Source organism: Anomaloglossus baeobatrachus, chromosome 7, assembly GCF_048569485.1.
Source record: "Anomaloglossus baeobatrachus isolate aAnoBae1 chromosome 7, aAnoBae1.hap1, whole genome shotgun sequence".
Classification (NCBI taxonomy): Eukaryota; Metazoa; Chordata; class Amphibia; order Anura; family Aromobatidae; genus Anomaloglossus; species Anomaloglossus baeobatrachus.
In genome coordinates this window covers 307,129,192-307,151,152 of record NC_134359.1, presented here as the reverse complement: position 1 = coordinate 307,151,152, position 21,961 = coordinate 307,129,192, and the positions used below count along the sequence as shown (strand labels likewise).

General features: G+C 51.5%; 1 protein-coding gene across 1 annotated transcript in view; it reads left to right on the top strand.

Annotated features, from left to right (window-relative positions):
- Window positions 1-21,961, top strand: part of LOC142246590 (uncharacterized) — a 140,805-nt gene that overhangs the window by 4,106 nt on the left and 114,738 nt on the right. Inside the window, exons 2-5 of the mRNA XM_075319658.1 lie at window positions 37-344; window positions 8,684-8,956; window positions 9,660-9,710; window positions 9,806-9,853. Of these exons, the coding sequence (XP_075175773.1) occupies window positions 56-344; window positions 8,684-8,956; window positions 9,660-9,710; window positions 9,806-9,853 (661 nt within the window). The 5' untranslated portion in view covers window positions 37-55. The remainder of the gene's footprint in view (window positions 1-36; window positions 345-8,683; window positions 8,957-9,659; window positions 9,711-9,805; window positions 9,854-21,961) is intronic.

The window sequence follows — 21,961 nt, the reverse complement described above, 5'->3', positions numbered from 1 at the left end:
CGCTCAACATGAATAATTGCCGTGATCTCTCCACAGGAACTGAAAGGAAGATAAAATGAAGCTGAAAACCGAAAACCGAAAACACAAGGTCGGGATCTTTTCAAGAGATGGCGAGGCAAATTACACGTGGCTGTATGGTCTCCTCTATACGGAAATGTTTCGCAACTTGGTGGGGAACGTCCAGAATATATATATCTCCAATAATTCCGGGAGCTTCATCACCGGCATGTCTCAGAGCTCGTTTGCCATCTTGTACCACACCAAGAGGCGAGGACGTCTGAATATCGCAAATGTGACCGATTCTCTGTATGATGATGAGCTGAAGGATTTGTCAGATCATCTTGGTAAGGAGCCGGAATCTTACATAACTGATCTCAATGAAAGAGACGGCTCATATGGTAACTGGTCCCACTATCAACCACCTTGGTCAGAGCATGCCAGACCAAAGAACCACCAAGGACAATCACATGCCTGGCCACCATCTCCACAGTCACAGTGTGAGGACCTGCACATGGAGATCAGTGACCCAGAGGTCCTTGTAAATAACCTGGTTTGTGTGTTTGGGGTCTAACACCAAGGAGGGCCGGTGTATGTGGGGTGTGACATCAGGGCCGGTGTATGTGAGGTGTGACACCAGCGCCGGTGTATGTGAGGTGTGACACCAGCGCCGGTGTATGTGGGGTGTGACGCCAGGGCCGGTGTATGTGGGGTTCAACCCCAGGGCCGGTGTATGTGAGGTGTGACACCAGCGCCGGTGTATGTGGGGTGTGACAACAGGGCCGGTGTATGTGGGGTGTGACACAAGGGACGGTGTATGGGAGATGTGACACCAGGGCCGGTGTATGTGGGTCCCAACCCCAGCGCCGGTGTATGTGGGATGTGACACCAGGGCCGGTGTATGTGGGGTGTGATGCCAGGGCTGGTGTATCTGGGGTGTGACATCAGGGCCGGGGTATATCGGGTATGACACCATGGCCGGTGTATGTGGGGTCTGACCCCAGCACCGGAGTATGTGAGATGTGACACCAGGGCCGGTGTATGTGGGGTGTGACACAAGGGCAGGTATATGTGGGGTCCAACCCCTGCACCGGTGTATGTGGGGTTTGACACCATGGCCGGTGTATGTGGGGTCCGACCCCAGCGCCGGTGTATGTGAGGTGTGACCCCAGCGCCGGTGTATGTGGGGTGTGTCACCAGGACCGGTGTATGTGGGGTTTGACACCAGGGCCGGTGTATGTGGGGTCCGACCCCAACGTCGGTGTATGTGAGGTGTGATCCCAGCGCCGGTGTATGTGAGGTGTGACCCCAGCGCCGGTGTATGTGAGCTGTGACCCCAGTGCCAGTGTATGTGGGGTGTGACGCTAGGGCTGGTGTATGTGAGCTGTGACACCAGCGCCGGTGTATGTGAAATGTGACACCAGGGCCGGTGTATGTGAGGTGTGACACCAGGGCCGGTGTATGTGAGGTGTGACACCAGGGCCAGTGTATGTGGGATGTGACACTAGGGCCGGTGTATGTAGGGTGTGACGCCAGGGCTGGTGTATGTGAGATGTGACACCAGGGCTGGTGTATGTGGGGTGTGACACCAGGGCCGGTGTATGTGGGGTGTGACACCAGGGCCGGTGTATGTGGGGTGTGACACCAGGGCCGGTGTATGTGGGGTGTGACACCAGGGCCGGTGTATGTGGGGTGTGACACCAGGGCCGGTGTATGTGAGGTGTGACACCAGGGCCGGTGTATGTGAGGTGTGACACCAGGGCCAGTGTATGTTGGGTGTGACACCAGGGCCGGTGTATGTGGGATGTGACACTAGGGCCGGTGTATGTAGGGTGTGACGCCAGCGCCGGTGTATGTGAGGTGTGACCCCAGCGCCGGTGTATGTGGGGTGTGTCACCAGGACCGGTGTATGTGGGGTTTGACACCAGGGCCGGTGTATGTGGGGTCCGACCCCAACGTCGGTGTATGTGAGGTGTGATCCCAGCGCCGGTGTATGTGAGGTGTGATCCCAGCGCCGGTGTATGTGAGGTGTGACCCCAGCGCCGGTGTATGTGAGCTGTGACCCCAGTGCCAGTGTATGTGGGGTGTGACGCTAGGGCTGGTGTATGTGAGCTGTGACACCAGCGCCGGTGTATGTGAAATGTGACACCAGGGCCGGTGTATGTGAGGTGTGACACCAGGGCCGGTGTATGTGAGGTGTGACACCAGGGCCAGTGTATGTTGGGTGTGACACCAGGGCCGGTGTATGTGGGATGTGACACTAGGGCCGGTGTATGTAGGGTGTGACGCCAGGGCTGGTGTATGTGAGATGTGACACCAGGGCTGGTGTATGTGGGGTGTGACACCAGGGCCGGTGTATGTGGGGTGTGACACCAGGGCCGGTGTATGTGGGGTGTGACACCAGGGCCGGTGTATGTGGGGTGTGACACCAGGGCCGGTGTATGTGGGGTGTGACACCAGGGCCGGTGTATGTGGGGTGTCACAGCAGGGCTGGTGTATGTGAGATGTGACACCAGGGCCGGTGTATGTGGGGTGTGACACCAGGGCCGGTGTATGTGAGGTGTGACACCAGGGCCGGTGTATGTGGGGTGTGACACCAGGGCCGGTGTATGTGGGGTGTGACACCAGGGCCGGTGTATGTGGGGTGTGACACCAGGGCCGGTGTATGTGGGGTGTGACACCAGGGCCGGTGTATGTGGGGTGTCACAGCAGGGCTGGTGTATGTGAGATGTGACACCAGGGCCGGTGTATGTGGGGTGTGACACCAGGGCCGGTGTATGTGAGGTGTGACACCAGGGCCGGTGTATGTGGGGTGTGACACCAGGGCCGGTGTATGTGGGGTGTGACACCAGGGCCGGTGTATGTGGGGTATGACACCAGGGCCGGTGTATGTGGGGAGTGACACCAGGGCCGGTGTATGTGGGGTGTGACACCAGGGCCGGTGTATGTGGGGTGTGACACCAGGGCCGGTGTATGTGGGGTGTGACACCAGGGCCGATGTATGTGGGGTGTGACACCAGGGCCGGTGTATGTGGGGTGTGACAGCAGGGCCGGTGTATGTGGAGTGTGACACCAGGGCCGGTGTATGTGGGGTGTGACACCAGGGCCGGTGTATGTGGGGTGTGACACCAGGGCCGGTGTATGTGGGGTGTGACACCAGGGCTGGTGTATGTGGGGTGTGACACCAGGGCCGGTGTATGTGGGGTGTGACACCAGGGCCGGTGTATGTGGGGTGTGACACCAGGGCCGGTGTATGTGAGATGTGACACCAGGGCCGGTGTATGTGGGGTGTGACACCAGGGCCGGTGTATGTGGGGTGTATCTCCAGGGCCGGTGTATGTGCGGTGTGACACCAGGGCCGGTGTATGTAGGGTGTGACGCCAGGGCTGGTGTATGTGAGATGTGACACCAGGGCTGGTGTATGTGAGGTGTGACACCAGGGCCGGTGTATGTGGGTGTGACACCAGGGCCGGTGTATGTGGGGTGTGACACCAGGGCCGGTGTATGTGAGATGTGACACCAGGGCCGGTGTATGTGGGGTGTGACACCAGGGCCGGTGTATGTGAGATGTGACACCAGGGCCGGTGTATGTGGGGTGTGACACCAGGGCCGGTGTACAGTTAGGTCCAGAAATCTTTGGCCAGTGACACAATTTTGGCGAGTTGGGCTCTGCATGCCACCACATTGGATTTGAAATGAAACCTCTACAACAGAATTCAAGTGCAGATTGTAACGTTTAATTTGAAGGTTTGAACAAAAATATCTGATAGAAATTGTAGGAATTGTCACATTTCTTTACAAACACTCCACATTTTATGAGGTCAAAAGTAATTGGACAAATAAACCAAACCCAAACAAAATATTTTTATTTTCAATATTTTGTTGCGAATCCTTTGGAGGCAATCACTGCCTTAAGTCTGGAACCCATGGACATCACCAAACGCTGGGTTTCCTCCTTCTTAATGCTTTGCCAGGCCTTTACAGCCGCAGCCTTCAGGTCTTGCTTGTTTGTGGGTCTTTCCGTCTTAAGTCTGGATTTGAGCAAGTGAAATGCATGCTCAATTGGGTTAAGATCTGGTGATTGACTTGGCCATTGCAGAATGTTCCACTTTTTGCACTCATGAACTCCTGGGTAGCTTTGGCTGTATGCTTGGGGTCATTGTCCATCTGTACTATGAAGCGCCGTTCGATCAACTTTGCGGCATTTGGCTGAATCTGGGCTGAAAGTATATCCCGGTACACTTCAGAATTCATCCGGCTACTCTTGTCTGCTGTTATGTCATCAATAAACACAAGTGACCCAGTGCCATTGAAAGCCATGCATGCCCATGCCATCACGTTGCCTCCACCATGTTTTACAGAGGATGTGGTGTGCCTTGGATCATGTGCCGTTCCCTTTCTTCTCCAAACTTTTTTCTTCCCATCATTCTGGTACAGGTTGATCTTGGTCTCATCTGTCCATAGAATACTTTTCCAGAACTGAGCTGGCTTCATGAGGTGTTTTTCAGCAAATGTAACTCTGGCCTGTCTATTTTTGGAATTGATGAATGGTTTGCATCTAGATGTGAACCCTTTGTATTTACTTTCATGGAGTCTTCTCTTTACTGTTGGCTTAGAGACAGATACACCTACTTCACTGAGAGTGTTCTGGACTTCAGTTGATGTTGTGAACGGGTTCTTCTTCACCAAAGAAAGTATGCGGCGATCATCCACCACTGTTGTCATCCGTGGACGCCCAGGCCTTTTTGAGTTCCCAAGCTCACCAGTCAATTCCTTTTTTCTCAGAATGTACCCGACTGTTGATTTTGCTACTCCAAGCATGTCTGCTATCTCTCTGATGGATTTTTTCTTTTTTTCAGCCTCAGGATGTTCTGCTTCACCACAATTGAGAGTTCCTTAGACCGCATGTTGTCTGGTCACAGCAACAGCTTCCAAATGCAAAACCACACACCTGTAATCAACCCCAGACCTTTTAACTACTTCATTGATTACAGGTTAACGAGGGAGACGCCTTCAGAGTTAATTGCAGCCCTTAGAGTCCCTTGTCCAATTACTTTTGGTCCCTTGAAAAAGAGGAGGCTATGCATTACAGAGCTATGATTCCTAAACCCTTTCTCCGATTTGGATGTGAAAACACTCATATTGCAGCTGGGAGTGTGCACTTTCAGCCCATATTATATATAGAATTGTATTTCTGAACATGTTTTTGTAAACAGCTAAAATAACAAAACTTGTGTCACTGTCCAAATATTTCTGGCCCTGACTGTATGTGGGGTGTGACACCAGGGCCGGTGTATGTGGGGTGTGACACCAGGGCCGGTGTATGTGGGGTGTGACACCAGGGCCGGTGTATGTGGGGTGTGACACCAGGGCTGGTGTATGTGGGGTGTGACACCAGGGCCGGTGTATGTCGGGTGTATCTCCAGGGCCGGTGTATGTGGGGTGTGACACCAGGGCCGGTGTATGTGGGGTGTGACACCAGGGCCGGTGTATGTGAGGTGTGACACCAGGGCCGGTGTATGTGGGGTGTGACGCTAGGGCCGGTGTATGTGGGGTGTGACACCAGGGCCGGTGTATGTGGGGTGTGACACCAGGGCCGGTGTATGTGGGGTGTGACGCTAGGGCCGGTGTATGTGGGGTGTGACACCAGGGCCGGTGTATGTGGGGTGTGACACCAGGGCCGGTGTATGTGGGGTGTGACACCGGGGCTGGTGTATGTGGGGTGTGACACCAGGGCCGGTGTATGTGGGGTGTGACACCGGGGCTGGTGTATGTGGGGTGTGACACCAGGGCCGGTGTATGTGGGGTGTGACACCGGGGCTGGTGTATGTGGGGTGTGACACCAGGGCCGGTGTATGTGGGGTGTGACACCAGGGCCAGTGTATGTGGGGTGTGACACCAGGGCTGGTGTATGTGGGGTGTGACACCAGGGCCGGTGTATGTGGGGTGTGACACCAGGGCCGGTGTATGTGGGGTGTGACACCAGGGCCGGTGTATGTGGGGTGTGACGCTAGGGCCGGTGTATGTGGGGTGTGACACCAGGGCCGGTGTATGTCGGGTGTATCTCCAGGGCCGGTGTATGTGGGGTGTGACACCAGGGCCGGTGTATGTGGGGTGTGACACCAGGGCCGGTGTATGTGGGGTGTGACACCAGGGCCGGTGTATGTGGGGTGTGACACCAGGGCCGGTGTATGTGGGCTGTGACACTAGGGCCGGTGTATGTGGGGTGTGACACCAGGGCTGGTGTATGTGGGGTGTGACACCAGGGCCGGTGTATGTGGGGTGTGACACCAGGTCCGGTGTATGTGGGGTGTGACACCAGGGCCGGTGTATGTGGGGTGTGACACCAGGGCTGGTGTATGTGGGGTGTGACACCAGGGCCGGTGTATGTGGGGTGTGACACCAGGGCCGGTGTATGTGGGGTGTGACACCAGGGCCGGTGTATGTGGGGTGTGACGCTAGGGCCGGTGTATGTGGGGTGTGACACCAGGGCTGGTGTATGTGGGGTGTGACACCAGGGCCGGTGTATGTGGGGTGTGACACCAGGGCCGGTGTATGTGGGGTGTGACACCAGGGCCGGTGTATGTGGGGTGTGACGCTAGGGCCGGTGTATGTGGGGTGTGACACCAGGGCCGGTGTATGTGGGGTGTGACACCAGGGCCGGTGTATGTGGGGTGTGACACCAGGGCCGGTGTATGTGGGGTGTGACACCAGGGCCGGTGTATGTGGGGTGTGACACCAGGGTCGGTGTATGTGGGGTGTGACACCAGGGCCGGTGTATGTGAGGTGTGACACCAGAGCCGATGTATGCGGGGTGTGACACCAGGGCCGGTGTATGTGAGATGTGACACCAGGGCCGGTGTATGTGGGGTGTGACACCAGGGCCGGTGTATGTGGGGTGTGACGCTAGGGCCGGTGTATGTGGGGTGTAACACCAGGGCTGGTGTATGTGGGGTGTGACACCAGGGCCGGTGTATGTGGGGTGTGACACCAGGGCCGGTGTATGTGGGGTGTGACACCAGGGCTGGTGTATGTGGGGTGTGACACCAGGGCCGGTGTATGTGAGTTGTGACACCAGGGCCGGTGTATGTGGAGTGTGACACCAGGGCCGGTGTATGTGGGGTGTGACACCAGGGCCGGTGTATGTGGGGTGTGACACCAGGGCCGGTGTATGTGTGGTGTGACACCAGGGCCGGTGTATGTGGGGTGTGACACCAGGGCCGGTGTATGTGGGGTGTGACACCAGGGCCGGTGTATGTGGGGTGTGACACCAGGGCCGGTGTATGTGTGGTGTGACACCAGGGCCGGTGTATGTGGGGTGTGACGCCACGGCCGGTGTATGTGGGGTGTGACACCAGGGCCGGTGTATGTGGGGTGTGACACCAGGGCCGGTGTATGTGGGGTGTGACACCAGAGCCGGTGTATGTGGGGTGTGACACCAGGGCCGGTGTATGCGGGGTGTGACACCAGGGCCGGTGTATGTGAGATGTGACACCAGGGCCGGTGTATGTGGGGTGTGACACCAGGGCCGGTGTATGTGGGGTGTGACACCAGGGCCGGTGTATGTGAGATGTGACATCAGGGCCGGTGTATGTGGTGTGTGACACCAGGGCCGGTGTATGTGGAGTGTGACACCAGGGCCGGTGTATGTGGGGTGTGATGCCAGAGCCGATGTATGTGAGGTGTGACACCAGGGCCGGTGTATGTGGGGTGTGACACCAGAGCCGGTGTATGTGGGGTGTGACACCAGGGCCGGTGTATGTGAGGTGTGACACCAGGGCCGGTGTATGTGGGGTGTGACACCAGGGCCGGTGTATGTGGAGTGTGACACCAGGGCCGGTGTATGTGGGGTGTGACACCAGGGCCGGTGTATGTGGGGTGTGACACCAGGGCCGGTGTATGTGAGGTGTGACACCAGGGCCGGTGTATGTGGGGTGTGATGCCAGAGCCGGTGTATGTGAGGTGTGACACCAGGGCCGGTGTATGTGGGGTGTGACACCAGAGCCGGTGTATGTGGGGTGTGACACCAGGGCCGGTGTATGTGAGGTGTGACACCAGGGCCGGTGTATGTGGGGTGTGACACCAGGGCCGGTGTATGTGACACCAGGGCCGGTGTATGTGAGGTGTGACACCAGGGCCGGTGTATGTGAGGTGTGACACCAGGGCCGGTGTATGTGGGGTGTGACACCAGGGCCGGTGTATGTGGGGTGTGACACCAGGGCCGGTGTATGTGGGGTGTGACACCAGGGCCGGTGTATGTGGGGTGTGACATCAGGGCTGGTGTATGTGGTGTGTGACACCAGGGCCGGTGTATGTGAGGTGTGACACCAGGTCCGGTGTATGTGAGGTGTGACACCAGGGCCGGTGTATGTGGGGTGTGACGCTAGGGCCGGTGTATGTGGGGTGTGACACCAGGGCCGGTGTATGTGGGGTGTGACACCAGGGCTGGTGTATGTGGGGTGTGACACCAGGGCCGGTGTATGTGGGGTGTGACACCAGGGCCGGTGTATGTGGGATGTGACACCAGAGCCGGTGTATGTGGGGTGTGACACCAGAGTCGGTGTATGTGGGGTGTGACACCAGGGTCGGTGTATGTGGGATGTGACACCAGGGCCGGTGTGTGAATGTTTCGCACTGTTTTGTGTTGGATATTATTAATATATACCATATTTCTGTCTCCGGTCAGGGAGGAGTAATGTGGTGGTGCTGTTGGACGATGTGGAGGACGGCAGTGACAGTAACATGAGGCGGATATTGGAGGAGCAGCGGCTGGACTCCTACGCCACAGAGGTGATCCTCATCAGTGAGCAGGAGAAGGAATCGGCCGGTCTGTCTGGATCTGATCCGAGCTTCAGTCAATCACCGATCTCTGCCCAGATGCACGACGCCTACAACTCCTTGTATCACAAGCTGCTTACACTAAAGGACACCATCAAGAACGCTCCACACAGCAACGCAGGTACCGGCCGCGGGGCCAGGAGGGGTGCAGAGGCCAAATGTTCTCACCAACCATGTGTCTTATACAGGGGAGGAACACTGAGCGGTGATACACGCAACTAGTAAAGGAGAAGACATTCCGCACTCAACAAGCTGCAGCAAAAACTTCCTTTATCTCTAAAAAAAAGGTTGCGTATCATGGGAGAAAGATACCTGGGGTAGGACGTTTCGCAGTCACTTACGCTTCATCTGGCCTCGGGTATCCCTCGTTCAGATGAAGCATAAGTGAATGCGAAACGGCTGATACCCAGTCCTACACCAGGTAACTCTCCGTGTGAGATGCACTTTGTTTTGGAAATTAATGAAGTTTCTGATGCAGCTTGGCCAGAATTCCTTCTCCTCTCCTTTATTATTATACTTTGTGTGTCTCCAATGAGCACCGCATTGCTTTCTCCTCCAAGCCCTAGCATATTTTATTTTCCCACTGATTTAAGTGTTTGGTGGCTATCACTTACTTGTGCTCTTTGGACATATTCGATAGGAGACAGAACATATCTCTGAATATTGTGGGGTAGCATACATGTAGCATGCACACGTCAGGGTGAGCACCGCTCCGGCCGGTGGTCTCCATCACTGCTCTGCACACTGACGTGGTCGGCATCGGGGGAAGTCTTATCACTTCATAATGATCAGAATAACTTTGGATTATCTTCTCTATTTTCAAGCTCATCATGATTTGACCTCGCCGGAGTCCTTGTTTGGCAGCAGGAGGACAGGTAAACCCTACGAGACGTGACGAGGAGCCGAGAGGCTTCCAGAGATCGGCCACTGGGCTGAAGTGTCGGCTTCTCACAAGTCTTTTCTCTTCCAGCACCTGTCCCTTCAGTGGTGACTTCTACCGGTGGCTTCAGATATCCTGGTAAGGTGCCGATGGTAGAACCAGAAGGTCCAGTGTGATAGATGCATCTTCAGATTTATATTTCGGCCTTGTATTCTCTTCTTATATAATTGTTTTTGCGCATTCGATCTGGAAAAAATGGAAAAGCACTAGGTGTAGAGGTTGTAATTGCACCCGGGCCCTAGAGCTTAAGGGGCCCAAAAGGTCCCTTTGGCCTATATGAATAATATAGGTGGCCCCCTTGGAGCTTATGCGTTGGAGCCCATGAGATTCAAGTTACCCCACTGTGGAATAGCAAGACTTTATCGAGGATCCGTCCGCTCTCCTGACACGTGATGATCAGTGAACACTTGTGTCACCTGTGATCTATCAGTTGTGGAGCAGTTTATCCCTTAAAGCTCTGGGCTCCACAATGTGATCCTCTACGTTCTGATTGGACAATGTAGGAGAACAAGCTCTCATTTATACAGTGAGGAAAATTATTAATTTGATCCTCTGCTGATTTTGCAGTTTCCCCCCTACAGAGAATGGAGACGTCTGTAATATTTATCGCAGGTAGCTTCACCTGTGACAGAATAAAAAAAATCCAGAACATCTCATTGTATGATTTATAAATAATTAATTTGTATTTTATTACATGAAATAAGTATTTTATCACCAACCAGCCAGCAGGAATTCTTCTCTCAGAGACCTATTATATTTTGTCCTACTCTGCACACATTTCCTGGATTAATTCCACCTGTTTGACCTGGTTACCTGTATAATAGACACCTGTCCACACAATCAATCACACTCCAACCTCTCCACCATGGCCAAGACCAAAGATCTGTCTAAGGACACAAGGGACAACATTGTAGACCTGCACAAGGCTGGGATGGGATACAGGACAATAGGCAAGCAGCTTGGTGAGAAGGATACAACTGTTGGCGCAATTATTAGAAAATATATGACTGTCAATCTTACTCGGTCTGGGGCTCCAAACAACATCTCACCTCATGAGGTAAGGATGATTCTGAGAAAGGTCAGGAATCATCCCAGAACTACGGTATATGGGAGGACCAGGTCAATGACCTGAAGAGAGCCTGGACCACAGTATCAAAGATTACCATTAGTAACACACTACGCCGTCATGGAGTAAAATCCTGCCGGGCACACAAGGTCTCCTGCTCACACAAGCACATGTGCAGGCCTGTTTGAAGTTCACCAATGACCATTTGGATCATCCAGAGGAGGTATGGGAGAAGGTCCTATGGTCAGATGAGATCAAACTAGAACTTTTTAGTATCAACTCCACTCTCCATGTTTGGAGGCAGAAGAAGGATGAGTACAACCTCAAGATCACTGTCCCAACCATGAAGCATGGGGGGGAACACATCATACTTTGGGTGCTTTTCTGCAAAAGGGACAGGACGACTGCACCATATTGAAGGGAGGTTGGATGGGGTCATGTATCGCAAGATTTTGGCCAACATTCATCTTCCATCAGTAAAAGCATTGAACGTGGGTGGTGGTTAGGTCTTCCAGCTTGACAAGGACTGGAAACATAGGCAGGGCAACTAACGAGTGACTCCATAAGAAGCATTTCAAGGTCCTGGAGTGGCCTAGCCAGTCTCCAGACCAGAACCCAATAGAAAATCTGTGGAGGAGCTGAAACTTAATGTTATCCAGAGACAGCCCCAAAACCTGAAAGATCTGGAGAAGATCTGTATGAAGGAGTGACCTGAAAGATCTGGAAAAGATCTCTATGGAGGATTGACCTCAAAGAACTGGAGAAGATCTGTATGGAGGAGTGACCTGAAAGATCTGGGGAAGATCCGTATGGAGGAACGACCTGAAAGATCTGGAGAAGATCTTTATATAGCAGTGACCTGAAGGATCTGGAGAAGATCTGTATGGAGGAGTGACCTGAAAGATCTGGAGGAGATCTGTATGGAGGAGTGACCTGAAAGATCTGGAAAAGATCTCTATGGAGGATTGACCTCAAAGAACTGGAGAAGATCTGTATGGAGCAGTGACCTGAAAGATCTGGAGAAGATCTGTATGAAGGAGTGACATGAAAGATCTAGAGAAGAAGATCTGTATGGAGGAGTTACCTGAAAGACCTGGAGAACATCTACAGTATATGGAGGAGTGACCTGAAAGAGCTGGAGAAGATCTGTATGTAGGAGTGACCTGAAAGACCTGGAAAAGATCTGTATGGAGGCGTGACCTGAAAGAACTGGAGAAGATGTGTATGGAGGAGTGACCTGAAAGATCTGAAAAAGATCTCTATGGAGGATTGACCTCAAAGAACTGGAGAAGATCTGTATGGAGGAGTGACCTGAAAGATCTGGGGAAGATCCGTATGGAGGAACGACCTGAAAGATCTGGAGAAGATCTTTATATAGCAGTGACCTGAAAGATCTGGAGAAGATCTGTATGGAGGAGTGACCTGAAAGATCTGGAGAAGATCTGTATGGAGCAGTGACCTGAAAGATCTGGAGAAGATCTGTATGAAGGAGTGACCTGAAAGATCTGGAGGAGATCTGTATGGAGGAGTGACCTCAAAGATCTGGAAAAGATCTGTATGAAGGAGTGACCTGAAAGATCTGAAGAAGATCTGTATGGAGGAATGACCTGAAAGACCTGGAGAACATCTACAGTATATGGAGGAGTGACATGAAAGATCTAGAGAAGATCTGTATGGAGGAGTGACCTGAAAGATCTGGAGGAGATCTGTATGGAGGAGTGACCTGAAAGATCTGGAGGAGATCTGTATGGAGGAGTGACCTGAAAGATCTGGAGGAGATCTGTATGGAGGAGTGACCTGAAAGATCTGGAGGAGATCTGTATGGAGGAGTGACATGAAAGATCTAGAGAAGAAGATCTGTATGGAGGAGTTACCTGAAAGACCTGGAGAACATCTACAGTATATGGAGGAGTGACCTGAAAGAGCTGGAGAAGATCTGTATGTAGGAGTGACCTGAAAGACCTGGAAAAGATCTGTATGGAGGCGTGACCTGAAAGAACTGGAGAAGATGTGTATGGAGGAGTGACCTGAAAGATCTGGAAAAGATCTCTATGGAGGATTGACCTCAAAGAACTGGAGAAGATCTGTATGGAGGAGTGACCTGAAAGATCTGGGGAAGATCCGTATGGAGGAACGACCTGAAAGATCTGGAGAAGATCTTTATATAGCAGTGACCTGAAAGATCTGGAGAAGATCTGTATGGAGGAGTGACCTGAAAGATCTGGAGAAGATCTGTATGGAGCAGTGACCTGAAAGATCTGGAGAAGATCTGTATGAAGGAGTGACCTGAAAGATCTGGAGGAGATCTGTATGGAGGAGTGACCTCAAAGATCTGGAAAAGATCTGTATGAAGGAGTGACCTGAAAGATCTGAAGAAGATCTGTATGGAGGAGTGACCTGAAAGACCTGGAGAACATCTACAGTATATGGAGGAGTGACATGAAAGATCTAGAGAAGATCTGTATGGAGGAGTGACCTGAAAGATCTGGAGGAGATCTGTATGGAGGAGTGACCTGAAAGATCTGGAGGAGATCTGTATGGAGGAGTGACCTGAAAGATCTGGAGGAGATCTGTATGGAGGAGTGACCTGAAAGATCTGGAGGAGATCTGTATGGAGGAGTGACCTGAGAGATCTGGAGAAGATCTGTATGGAGGAGTGACCTGAAAGATCTGGAGGAGATCTGTATGGAGGAGTGACCTGAGAGATCTGGAGGAGATCTGTATGGAGGAGTGACCTGAAAGATCTAGAGAAGATCTGTATGGAGGAGTGACCTGAGAGATCTGGAGAAAATCTGTATGGAGGAGTGACCTGAGAGATCTGTATGGAGGAGTCACCGATATCCCTGCTGCAGTGTGAGCAAACCTGGTGAAGATCTACCAGAAACGTCCGACCTCTGTAACTGCAAACAAAGGTTCTTCCAAATATTCAGTTCTGTTTTTCTATTGTATTGAATACTTATTTCATGCAATAATATGCAAATTATTTATGAATCCTACAATGGGATTGTGAAGATGTAATTTACCCTCTCACTGTATATGCTGTGATACTATGTCATGATATGCATATTTCCCTGGTTGTATTAGTTGTAATTCATGTATTTCCTTGGGGGAGCTACTGGTCTCAATGTGTCTCGCTCATACAATTGTAGTCTTGGCATCTAATGTGATTATGTAAATAGCCTGTCCTCTTCTTTCCAGAGTTGTGTATCTAATCTGTAATTGCATTGGCCAGTGAAGGAATAGTCATTGTTCTGCACAGCAGGGGATCCCTTCATCTACTGTGGCTGGCAGACATATCAGAGCCCTGTGATGGACCAAACCATTGATGATAGGATGTGTGACCCTTACCCCCTGAACAAACATGGTGGGCTGGTCAAGGAGCACAGACAATGCATTTCCCTTTTTGTAACTTCAGAGTGAGCTGAAACTTGAAGAGAGCAGGAGCCCCAGCCTGGGTGGCTGTGGACACGGACGGAGCTAGGCCTGTGTGGCGGCCCGTGGGATTGTGTGGAACTCTTTGGACTACTGTAAGGACGATTGCTTTGTTATCCGGTCCAAGGATTGTCGGGAAGGGCCCCCGAATCTGTTTTACGTGGACTTATCGTGTGCTGTTCTTGTATTCCTGTTAATAAACCTGTTGGATCGTCCCTCGGCCTCGTCCATCCTTTGCTCTGTTGTACACCCCCGTCACAAACTGGTTGGCAGCGGCGGGATCAGAGCAGAAGAAATGGAGGACAACAGCCAATCGACGTCTGAAACCAGAACCTCAGGATACAGGAACTGGACTGTGGCGAGTCTACAAACAAAGGCCCGTGAATTAGGTGTCGGCTACAAAGGACTCTCTAAGGAGCAACTAATTGAGGCATTGGAACACGCTTGCCTGCAAGATGGCACCGAGGAACAATTTCCACAGCAAGGGGAGCAAAGACGGGAGCCGGAGGTGAATACCCAAAAAAGTCAATGGGTTGTGTGGTACAAGGAAAAGATGGCACTGCTTGGAGATGAGGCCACCATAGAAGATAAGAGGGAGGCCATGCGTGGAGCTGAAGAGAAGGAGCGCAGGATGGAGGAGATGGCATTGCTGGATAAGCAGCTCGCTGTGGAAGCAGCGAGAGGTTCCAGACAGACAATAACCCCAGCACCCATCATGAGGGAACTTCCCAGGGTGTCCCGCAAAGACTTTAAGCCGTTTAATGAGGCTGCTGGTGACATTGAGGGCTTCTTCCAGGACTTTGAGCATCAGTGTCGATTAATGGAAGTCCCAGAAAGGGAGCGCGTCCGGCATCTGGTTGGGCTCTTAGAGGGGGGAGCTGCTGAAGCCTATAGAGCTATGGACCCTCGGTGGAACTGTGAGTATGCGGATATTAAACAGACTATTCTAGAACATTATGCTGTGACCCCAGACACTTACAGGACTCAGTTCCGTGCTTTAGCATGTGATGGGGAAGTGTCTTTTAAGATATATGCTCATAGACTCAAACAAATATGTAATCGCTGGCTGGAGGCAGAGGAGGCCTTATCTTGGGAGACCTTCCTGCAGGTCATCCTAAAAGAACAATTCTTTGCCCAGTGCCCCGCTGAGATCCGGGAATGGGTGCGTGAGAGAAAACCAGCGACAGTGGAGGAAGCTGCTGCTCTTGCTGATGAGGCTCTCACCATCAAGCCTCAGTGGAGGGTTCTGTTGGAGGATGGAGAGACGCCTAACAGCTCCACAACACCAGATGCCCCCAGTTATTCTGTCCCCATTGTTCCCCATTCCTCTAAGCCACCACATGTTGATACCCGTGTGAATGTACCTCCAGTTGCGTCTACTGCACTTTCTGGAATACGCCGGGGAGAGGAAGTAACAGAGCGCAGGTGTTATGTTTGTAGGCATCCCGGGCATTTGCAGGCCTCATGCCCAGCCAGGCCATGGAGGAATCATCCTCAAACCCCTACAGCACCTTCAGGTGGGAGCCGGCCTCCAAGTTCCCCTACCCCTTACCCAAGAGGACGCCTTGGATGGAGGGAGACCCAGCTCAGATGCTATCAATGTGGACAGCCAGGGCATCGGCAAGTCTCCTGCCCAGCTGTTCAAATGAGGACTGATCCTGCACCCAATCGGATTGTTAATTATTTACAGCCCAGTGCCATGGAGGAAGATGTGGCACCGCTATGTGAGGACTGGCCTAGTGACTCAGCCCCCCATGTTGCACCACCAGGAGTTTACGGGGTGCGACCCGCAGTTATGACGACTTCTGCTCATCGAGGTAAGCACTTGCAGGAGGTTGTGCTGGATGGACAGAGAATTGTTGGATTTTGTGACTCGGGTGCTTTCCTCACACTGGCTGATCCCCGAGTGGTTCGGCCTGAGGCAATCCATAGAGGACCTGGGATTGTTATTGAACTGGCTGGTGGACAATGGAGGACTATTCCCACAGCCACTGTGGATCTGAGCTTTGGTTTTGGGGTCAGGCGATGTGTGGTTGGGGTGATGGGTGGTCTGCCTGCAGCTGTTCTCCTGGGCAATGATGTGGGAGAGCTACGATGCCAATTCGTGGCTGCATGAAGCCACATGTAAGTAACGCTCTGCCTGTGTGTACTTAACCAGTGACCTGTAGAGGTCCCTAGTACGTACACAAGTTGGGAGGGGGAGGGATTGTGAAGATGTAATTTACCCTCTCACTGTATATGCTGTGATACTATGTCATGATATGTATATTTCCCTGGTTGTATTAGTTGTAATTCATGTATTTCCTTGGGGGAGCTACTGATCTCAATGTGTCTCTCTCATACAATTGTAGTCTTGACATCTAATGTGATTATGTAAATAGCCTGTCATCTTCTATCCAGAGTTGTGTATCTAATCTGTAATTGCATTGGCCAGTGAAGGAATAGTCATTGTTCTGCACAGCAGGGGATCCCTTCATCTACTGTGGCTGGCAGACATATCAGAGCCCTGTGATGGACCAAACCATTGATGATAGGATGTGTGACCCCTACCCCCTGAACAAACATGGTGGGCTGGTCAAGCAGCACAGACAATGCATTTCCCTTTTTGTAACTTCAGAGTGAGCTGAAACTTGAAGAGAGCAGGAGCCCCAGCCTGGGTGGCTGTGGACACTGACGGAGCTAGGCCTGTGTGGCGGCCCGTGGGATTGTGTGGAACTCTTTGGACTACTGTAAGGACGATTGCTTTGTTATCCGGTCCAAGGATTGTCGGGAAGGGCCCCCGAATCTGTTTTACGTGGACTTATCGTGTGCTGTTCTTGTATTCCTGTTAATAAACCTGTTGGATCGTCCCTCGGCCTCGTCCATCCTTTGCTCTGTTGTACACCCCCGTCACAGGGATTCTCTGGATTTTTTTATTCTGTCACAGGTGATAATAAATACAGCCACTCCATTCTGTGTAGGTGGAAAAACTGCAAAATCCGCAGAGGATCAATACTTATTTCCCTCCTGTACATCCCATTACAGGAGCAATGAAAGACCTGGGCAGCCGAGAGTTCTGAGAATGGGGGACACAAGTATTAGGTTAAGCAGCGCTGTCAGGAGAGCGGCAGTGTGCGTGTATAGGATGGGGACATGGCGGCGTCCTTCCCTGCTCTGCGTTATCTCCGGGGCGGGTAATGATTCTCTCCAAAAAAAAGACACAGGTCTGATGCTTTCAGTCCATTTATCTGATGGGACACTCATGTACAAAATCATATTTATATTTGGGTTTCATTATAACATCAGCAACACAATACACAGCCGATTGTCTCTGTCTGTTACCCCAACCTCTCCTCTCCAGAACCATCGTCTACACCCTCTATGTATCACAGTGCCATGAACAGCAGAACGTGTTCACAGTGACCCATCACTGAGCTTATTCAGGCCTGTAACCCTTACCTCTCCTCTCCTGAACCATCGTCTACATCCTCTATGTATCACAGTGCCATGAACTGCAGAACGTGTTCACAGTGAGCCATCACTGAGCTTATTCAGACCTGTAACCCTTACCTCTCCTCTCCTGAACCATCGTCTACATCCTCTATGTATCACAGTGCCATGAACAGCAGAACGTGTTCACAGTGAGCCATCACTGAGCTTATTCAGGCCTGTAACCCTTACCTCTCCTCTCCTGAACCATCGTCTACATCCTCTATGTATCACAGTGCCATGAACTGCAGAACGTGTTCACAGTGAGCCATCACTGAGCTTATTCAGGCCTGTAACCCTTACCTCTCCTCTCCTGAACCATCGTCTACATCCTCTATGTATCACAGTGCCATGAACTGCAGAACGTGTTCACAGTGAGCCATCACTGAGCTTATTCAGGCCTGTAACCCTTACCTCTCCTCTCCTGAACCATCGTCTACATCCTCTATGTATCACAGTGCCATGAACTGCAGAACGTGTTCACAGTGAGCCATCACTGAGCTTATTCAGGCCTGTAACCCTTACCTCTCCTCTCCTGAGCCATCGTCTACATCCTCTATGTATCACAGTGCCATGAACTGCAGAACGTGTTCACAGTGAGCCATCACTGAGCTTATTCAGACCTGTAACCCTTACCTCTCCTCTCCTGAACCATCGTCTACATCCTCTATGTATCACAGTGCCATGAACTGCAGAACGTGTTCACAGTGAGCCATCGCTGAGCTTATTCAGGCCTGTAACCCTTACCTCTCCTCTCCTGAACCATCGTCTACATCCTCTATGTATCACAGTGCCATGAACTGCAGAACGTGTTCACAGTGAGCCATCACTGAGCTTATTCAGGCCTGTAACCCTTACCTCTCCTCTCCTGAGCCATCGTCTACATCCTCTATGTATCACAGTGCCATGAACTGCAGAACGTGTTCACAGTGAGCCATCACTGAGCTTATTCAGGCCTGTAACCCTTACCTCTCCTCCCCTGAGCCATCGTCTACATCCTCTATGTATCACAGTGCCATGAACTGCAGAACGTGTTCACAGTGAGCCATCACTGAGCTTATTCAGGCCTGTAACCCTTATCTCTCCTCTCCTGAACCATCGTCTACACCCTCTATGTATCACAGTGCCATGAACTGCAGAACGTGTTCACAGGGAGCCATCACTGAGCTTATTCAGGCCTGTAACCCTTACCTCTCCTCTCCTGAACCATCGTCTACATCCTCTATGTATCACAGTGCCATGAACTGCAGAACGTATTCACAGGGAGCCATCACTGAGCTTATTCAGACCTGTAACCCTTACCTCTCCTCTCCTGAACCATCGTCTAAACCCTCTATGTATCACAGTGCCATGAACTGCAGAACGTGTTCACAGTGAGCCATCACTGAGCTTATTCAGGCCTGTAACCCTTACCTCTCCTCTCCTGAACCATCGTCTACATCCTCTATGTATCACAGTGCCATGAACTGCAGAACGTGTTCACAATGAGCCATCACTGAGCTTATTCAGGCCTGTAACCCTTACCTCTCCTCTCCTGAACCATCGTCTACATCCTCTATGTATCACAGTGCCATGAACTGCAGAACGTGTTCACAGTGAGCCATCACTGAGCTTATTCAGGCCTGTAACCCTTACCTCTCCTCTCCTGAACCATCATCTACATCCTCTATGTATCACAGTGCCATGAACTGCAGAACGTGTTCACAGTGAGCCATCACTGAGCTTATTCAGGCCTGTAACCCTTACCTCTCCTCTCCTGAACCATCATCTACATCCTCTATGTATCACAGTGCCATGAACTGCAGAACGTGTTCACAGTGAGCCATCACTGAGCTTATTCAGGCCTGTAACCCTTACCTCTCCTCTCCTGAGCCATCGTCTACATCCTCTATGTATCACAGTGCCATGAACTGCAGAACGTGTTCACAGTGAGCCATCACTGAGCTTATTCAGGCCTGTAACCCTTACCTCTCCTCTCCTGAGCCATCGTCTACATCCTCTATGTATCACAGTGCCATGAACTGCAGAACGTGTTCACAGTGAGACATCACTGAGCTTATTCAGGCCTGTAACCCTTATCTCTCCTCTCCTGAACCATCGTCTACATCCTCTATGTATCACAGTGCCATGAACTGCAGAACGTGTTCACAGGGAGCCATCACTGAGCTTATTCAGACCTGTAACCCTTACCTCTCCTCTCCTGAACCATCGTCTACATCCTCTATGTATCACAGTGCCATGAACTGCAGAACGTGTTCACAGTGAGACATCACTGAGCTTATTCAGGCCTGTAACCCTTACCTCTCCTCTCCTGAACCATCGTCTACATCCTCTATGTATCACAGTGCCATGAACTGCAGAACGTGTTCACAGTGAGCCATCACTGAGCTTATTCAGGCCTGTAACCCTTACCTCTCCTCTCCTGAACCATCGTCTACATCCTCTATGTATCACAGTGCCATGAACTGCAGAACGTGTTCACAGTGAGCCATCACTGAGCTTATTCAGGCCTGTAACCCTTATCTCTTCTCTCCTAAACCATCGTCTACACCCTCTATGTATCACAGTGCCATGAACTGCAGAACTTGTTCACAGGGAGCCATCACTGAGCTTATTCAGACCTGTAAGCCTTACCTCTCCTCTCCTGAGCCATCGTCTACATCCTCTATGTATCACAGTGCCATGAGCTGCAGAACGTGTTCACAGTGAGCCATCACTGAGCTTATTCAGGCCTGTAACCCTTACCTCTCCTCTCCTGAACCATCGTCTACATCCTCTATGTATCACAGTGCCATGAACTGCAGAACGTGTTCACAGTGAGCCATCACTGAGCTTATTCAGGCCTGTAACCCTTACCTCTCCTCTCCTGAACCATCGTCTACACCCTCTATGTATCACAGTGCCATGAACTGCAGAACGTGTTCACAGGGAGCCATCACTGAGCTTATTCAGGCCTGTAACCCTTACCTCTCCTCTCCTGAGCCATCGTCTACATCCTCTATGTATCACAGTGCCATGAACTGCAGAACGTGTTCACAGTGAGCCATCACTGAGCTTATTCAGGCCTGTAACCCTTACCTCTCCTCTCCTGAACCATCGTCTACATCCTCTATGTATCACAGTGCCATGAACTGCAGAACGTGTTCACAGTGAGCCATCACTGAGCTTATTCAGGCCTGTAACCCTTACCTCTCCTCTCCTGAACCATCGTCTACATCCTCTATGTATCACAGTGCCATGAACTGCAGAACGTGTTCACAGTGAGCCATCACTGAGCTTATTCAGGCCTGTAACCCTTACCTCTCCTCTCCTGAACCATCGTCTACATCCTCTATGTATCACAGTGCCATGAACTGCAGAACGTGTTCACAGTGAGCCATCACTGAGCTTATTCAGGCCTGTAACCCTTACCTCTCCTCTCCTGAACCATCGTCTACATCCTCTATGTATCACAGTGCCATGAACTGCAGAACGTGTTCACAGTGAGCCATCACTGAGCTTATTCAGGCCTGTAACCCTTACCTCTCCTCTCCTGAGCCATCGTCTACACCCTCTATGTATCACAGTGCCATGAACTGCAGAACGTGTTCACAGTGAGCCATCACTGAGCTTATTCAGACCTGTAACCCTTACCTCTCCTCTCCTGAACCATCGTCTACATCCTCTATGTATCACAGTGCCATGAACTGCAGAACGTGTTCACAGTGAGCCATCACTGAGCTTATTCAGACCTGTAACCCTTACCTCTCCTCTCCTGAACCATCGTCTACATCCTCTATGTATCACAGTGCCATGAACTGCAGAACGTGTTCACAGTGAGCCATCACTGAGCTTATTCAGGCCTGTAACCCTTATCTCTCCTCTCCTGAACCATCGTCTACACCCTCTATGTATCACAGTGCCATGAACTGCAGAACGTGTTCACAGGGAGCCATCACTGAGCTTATTCAGGCCTGTAACCCTTACCTCTCCTCTCCTGAACCATCGTCTAAACCCTCTATGTATCACAGTGCCATGAACTGCAGAACGTGTTCACAGTGAGCCATCACTGAGCTTATTCAGGCCTGTAACCCTTACCTCTCCTCTCCTGAACCATCGTCTACATCCTCTATGTATCACAGTGCCATGAACTGCAGAACGTGTTCACAATGAGCCATCACTGAGCTTATTCAGGCCTGTAACCCTTACCTCTCCTCTCCTGAACCATCGTCTACATCCTC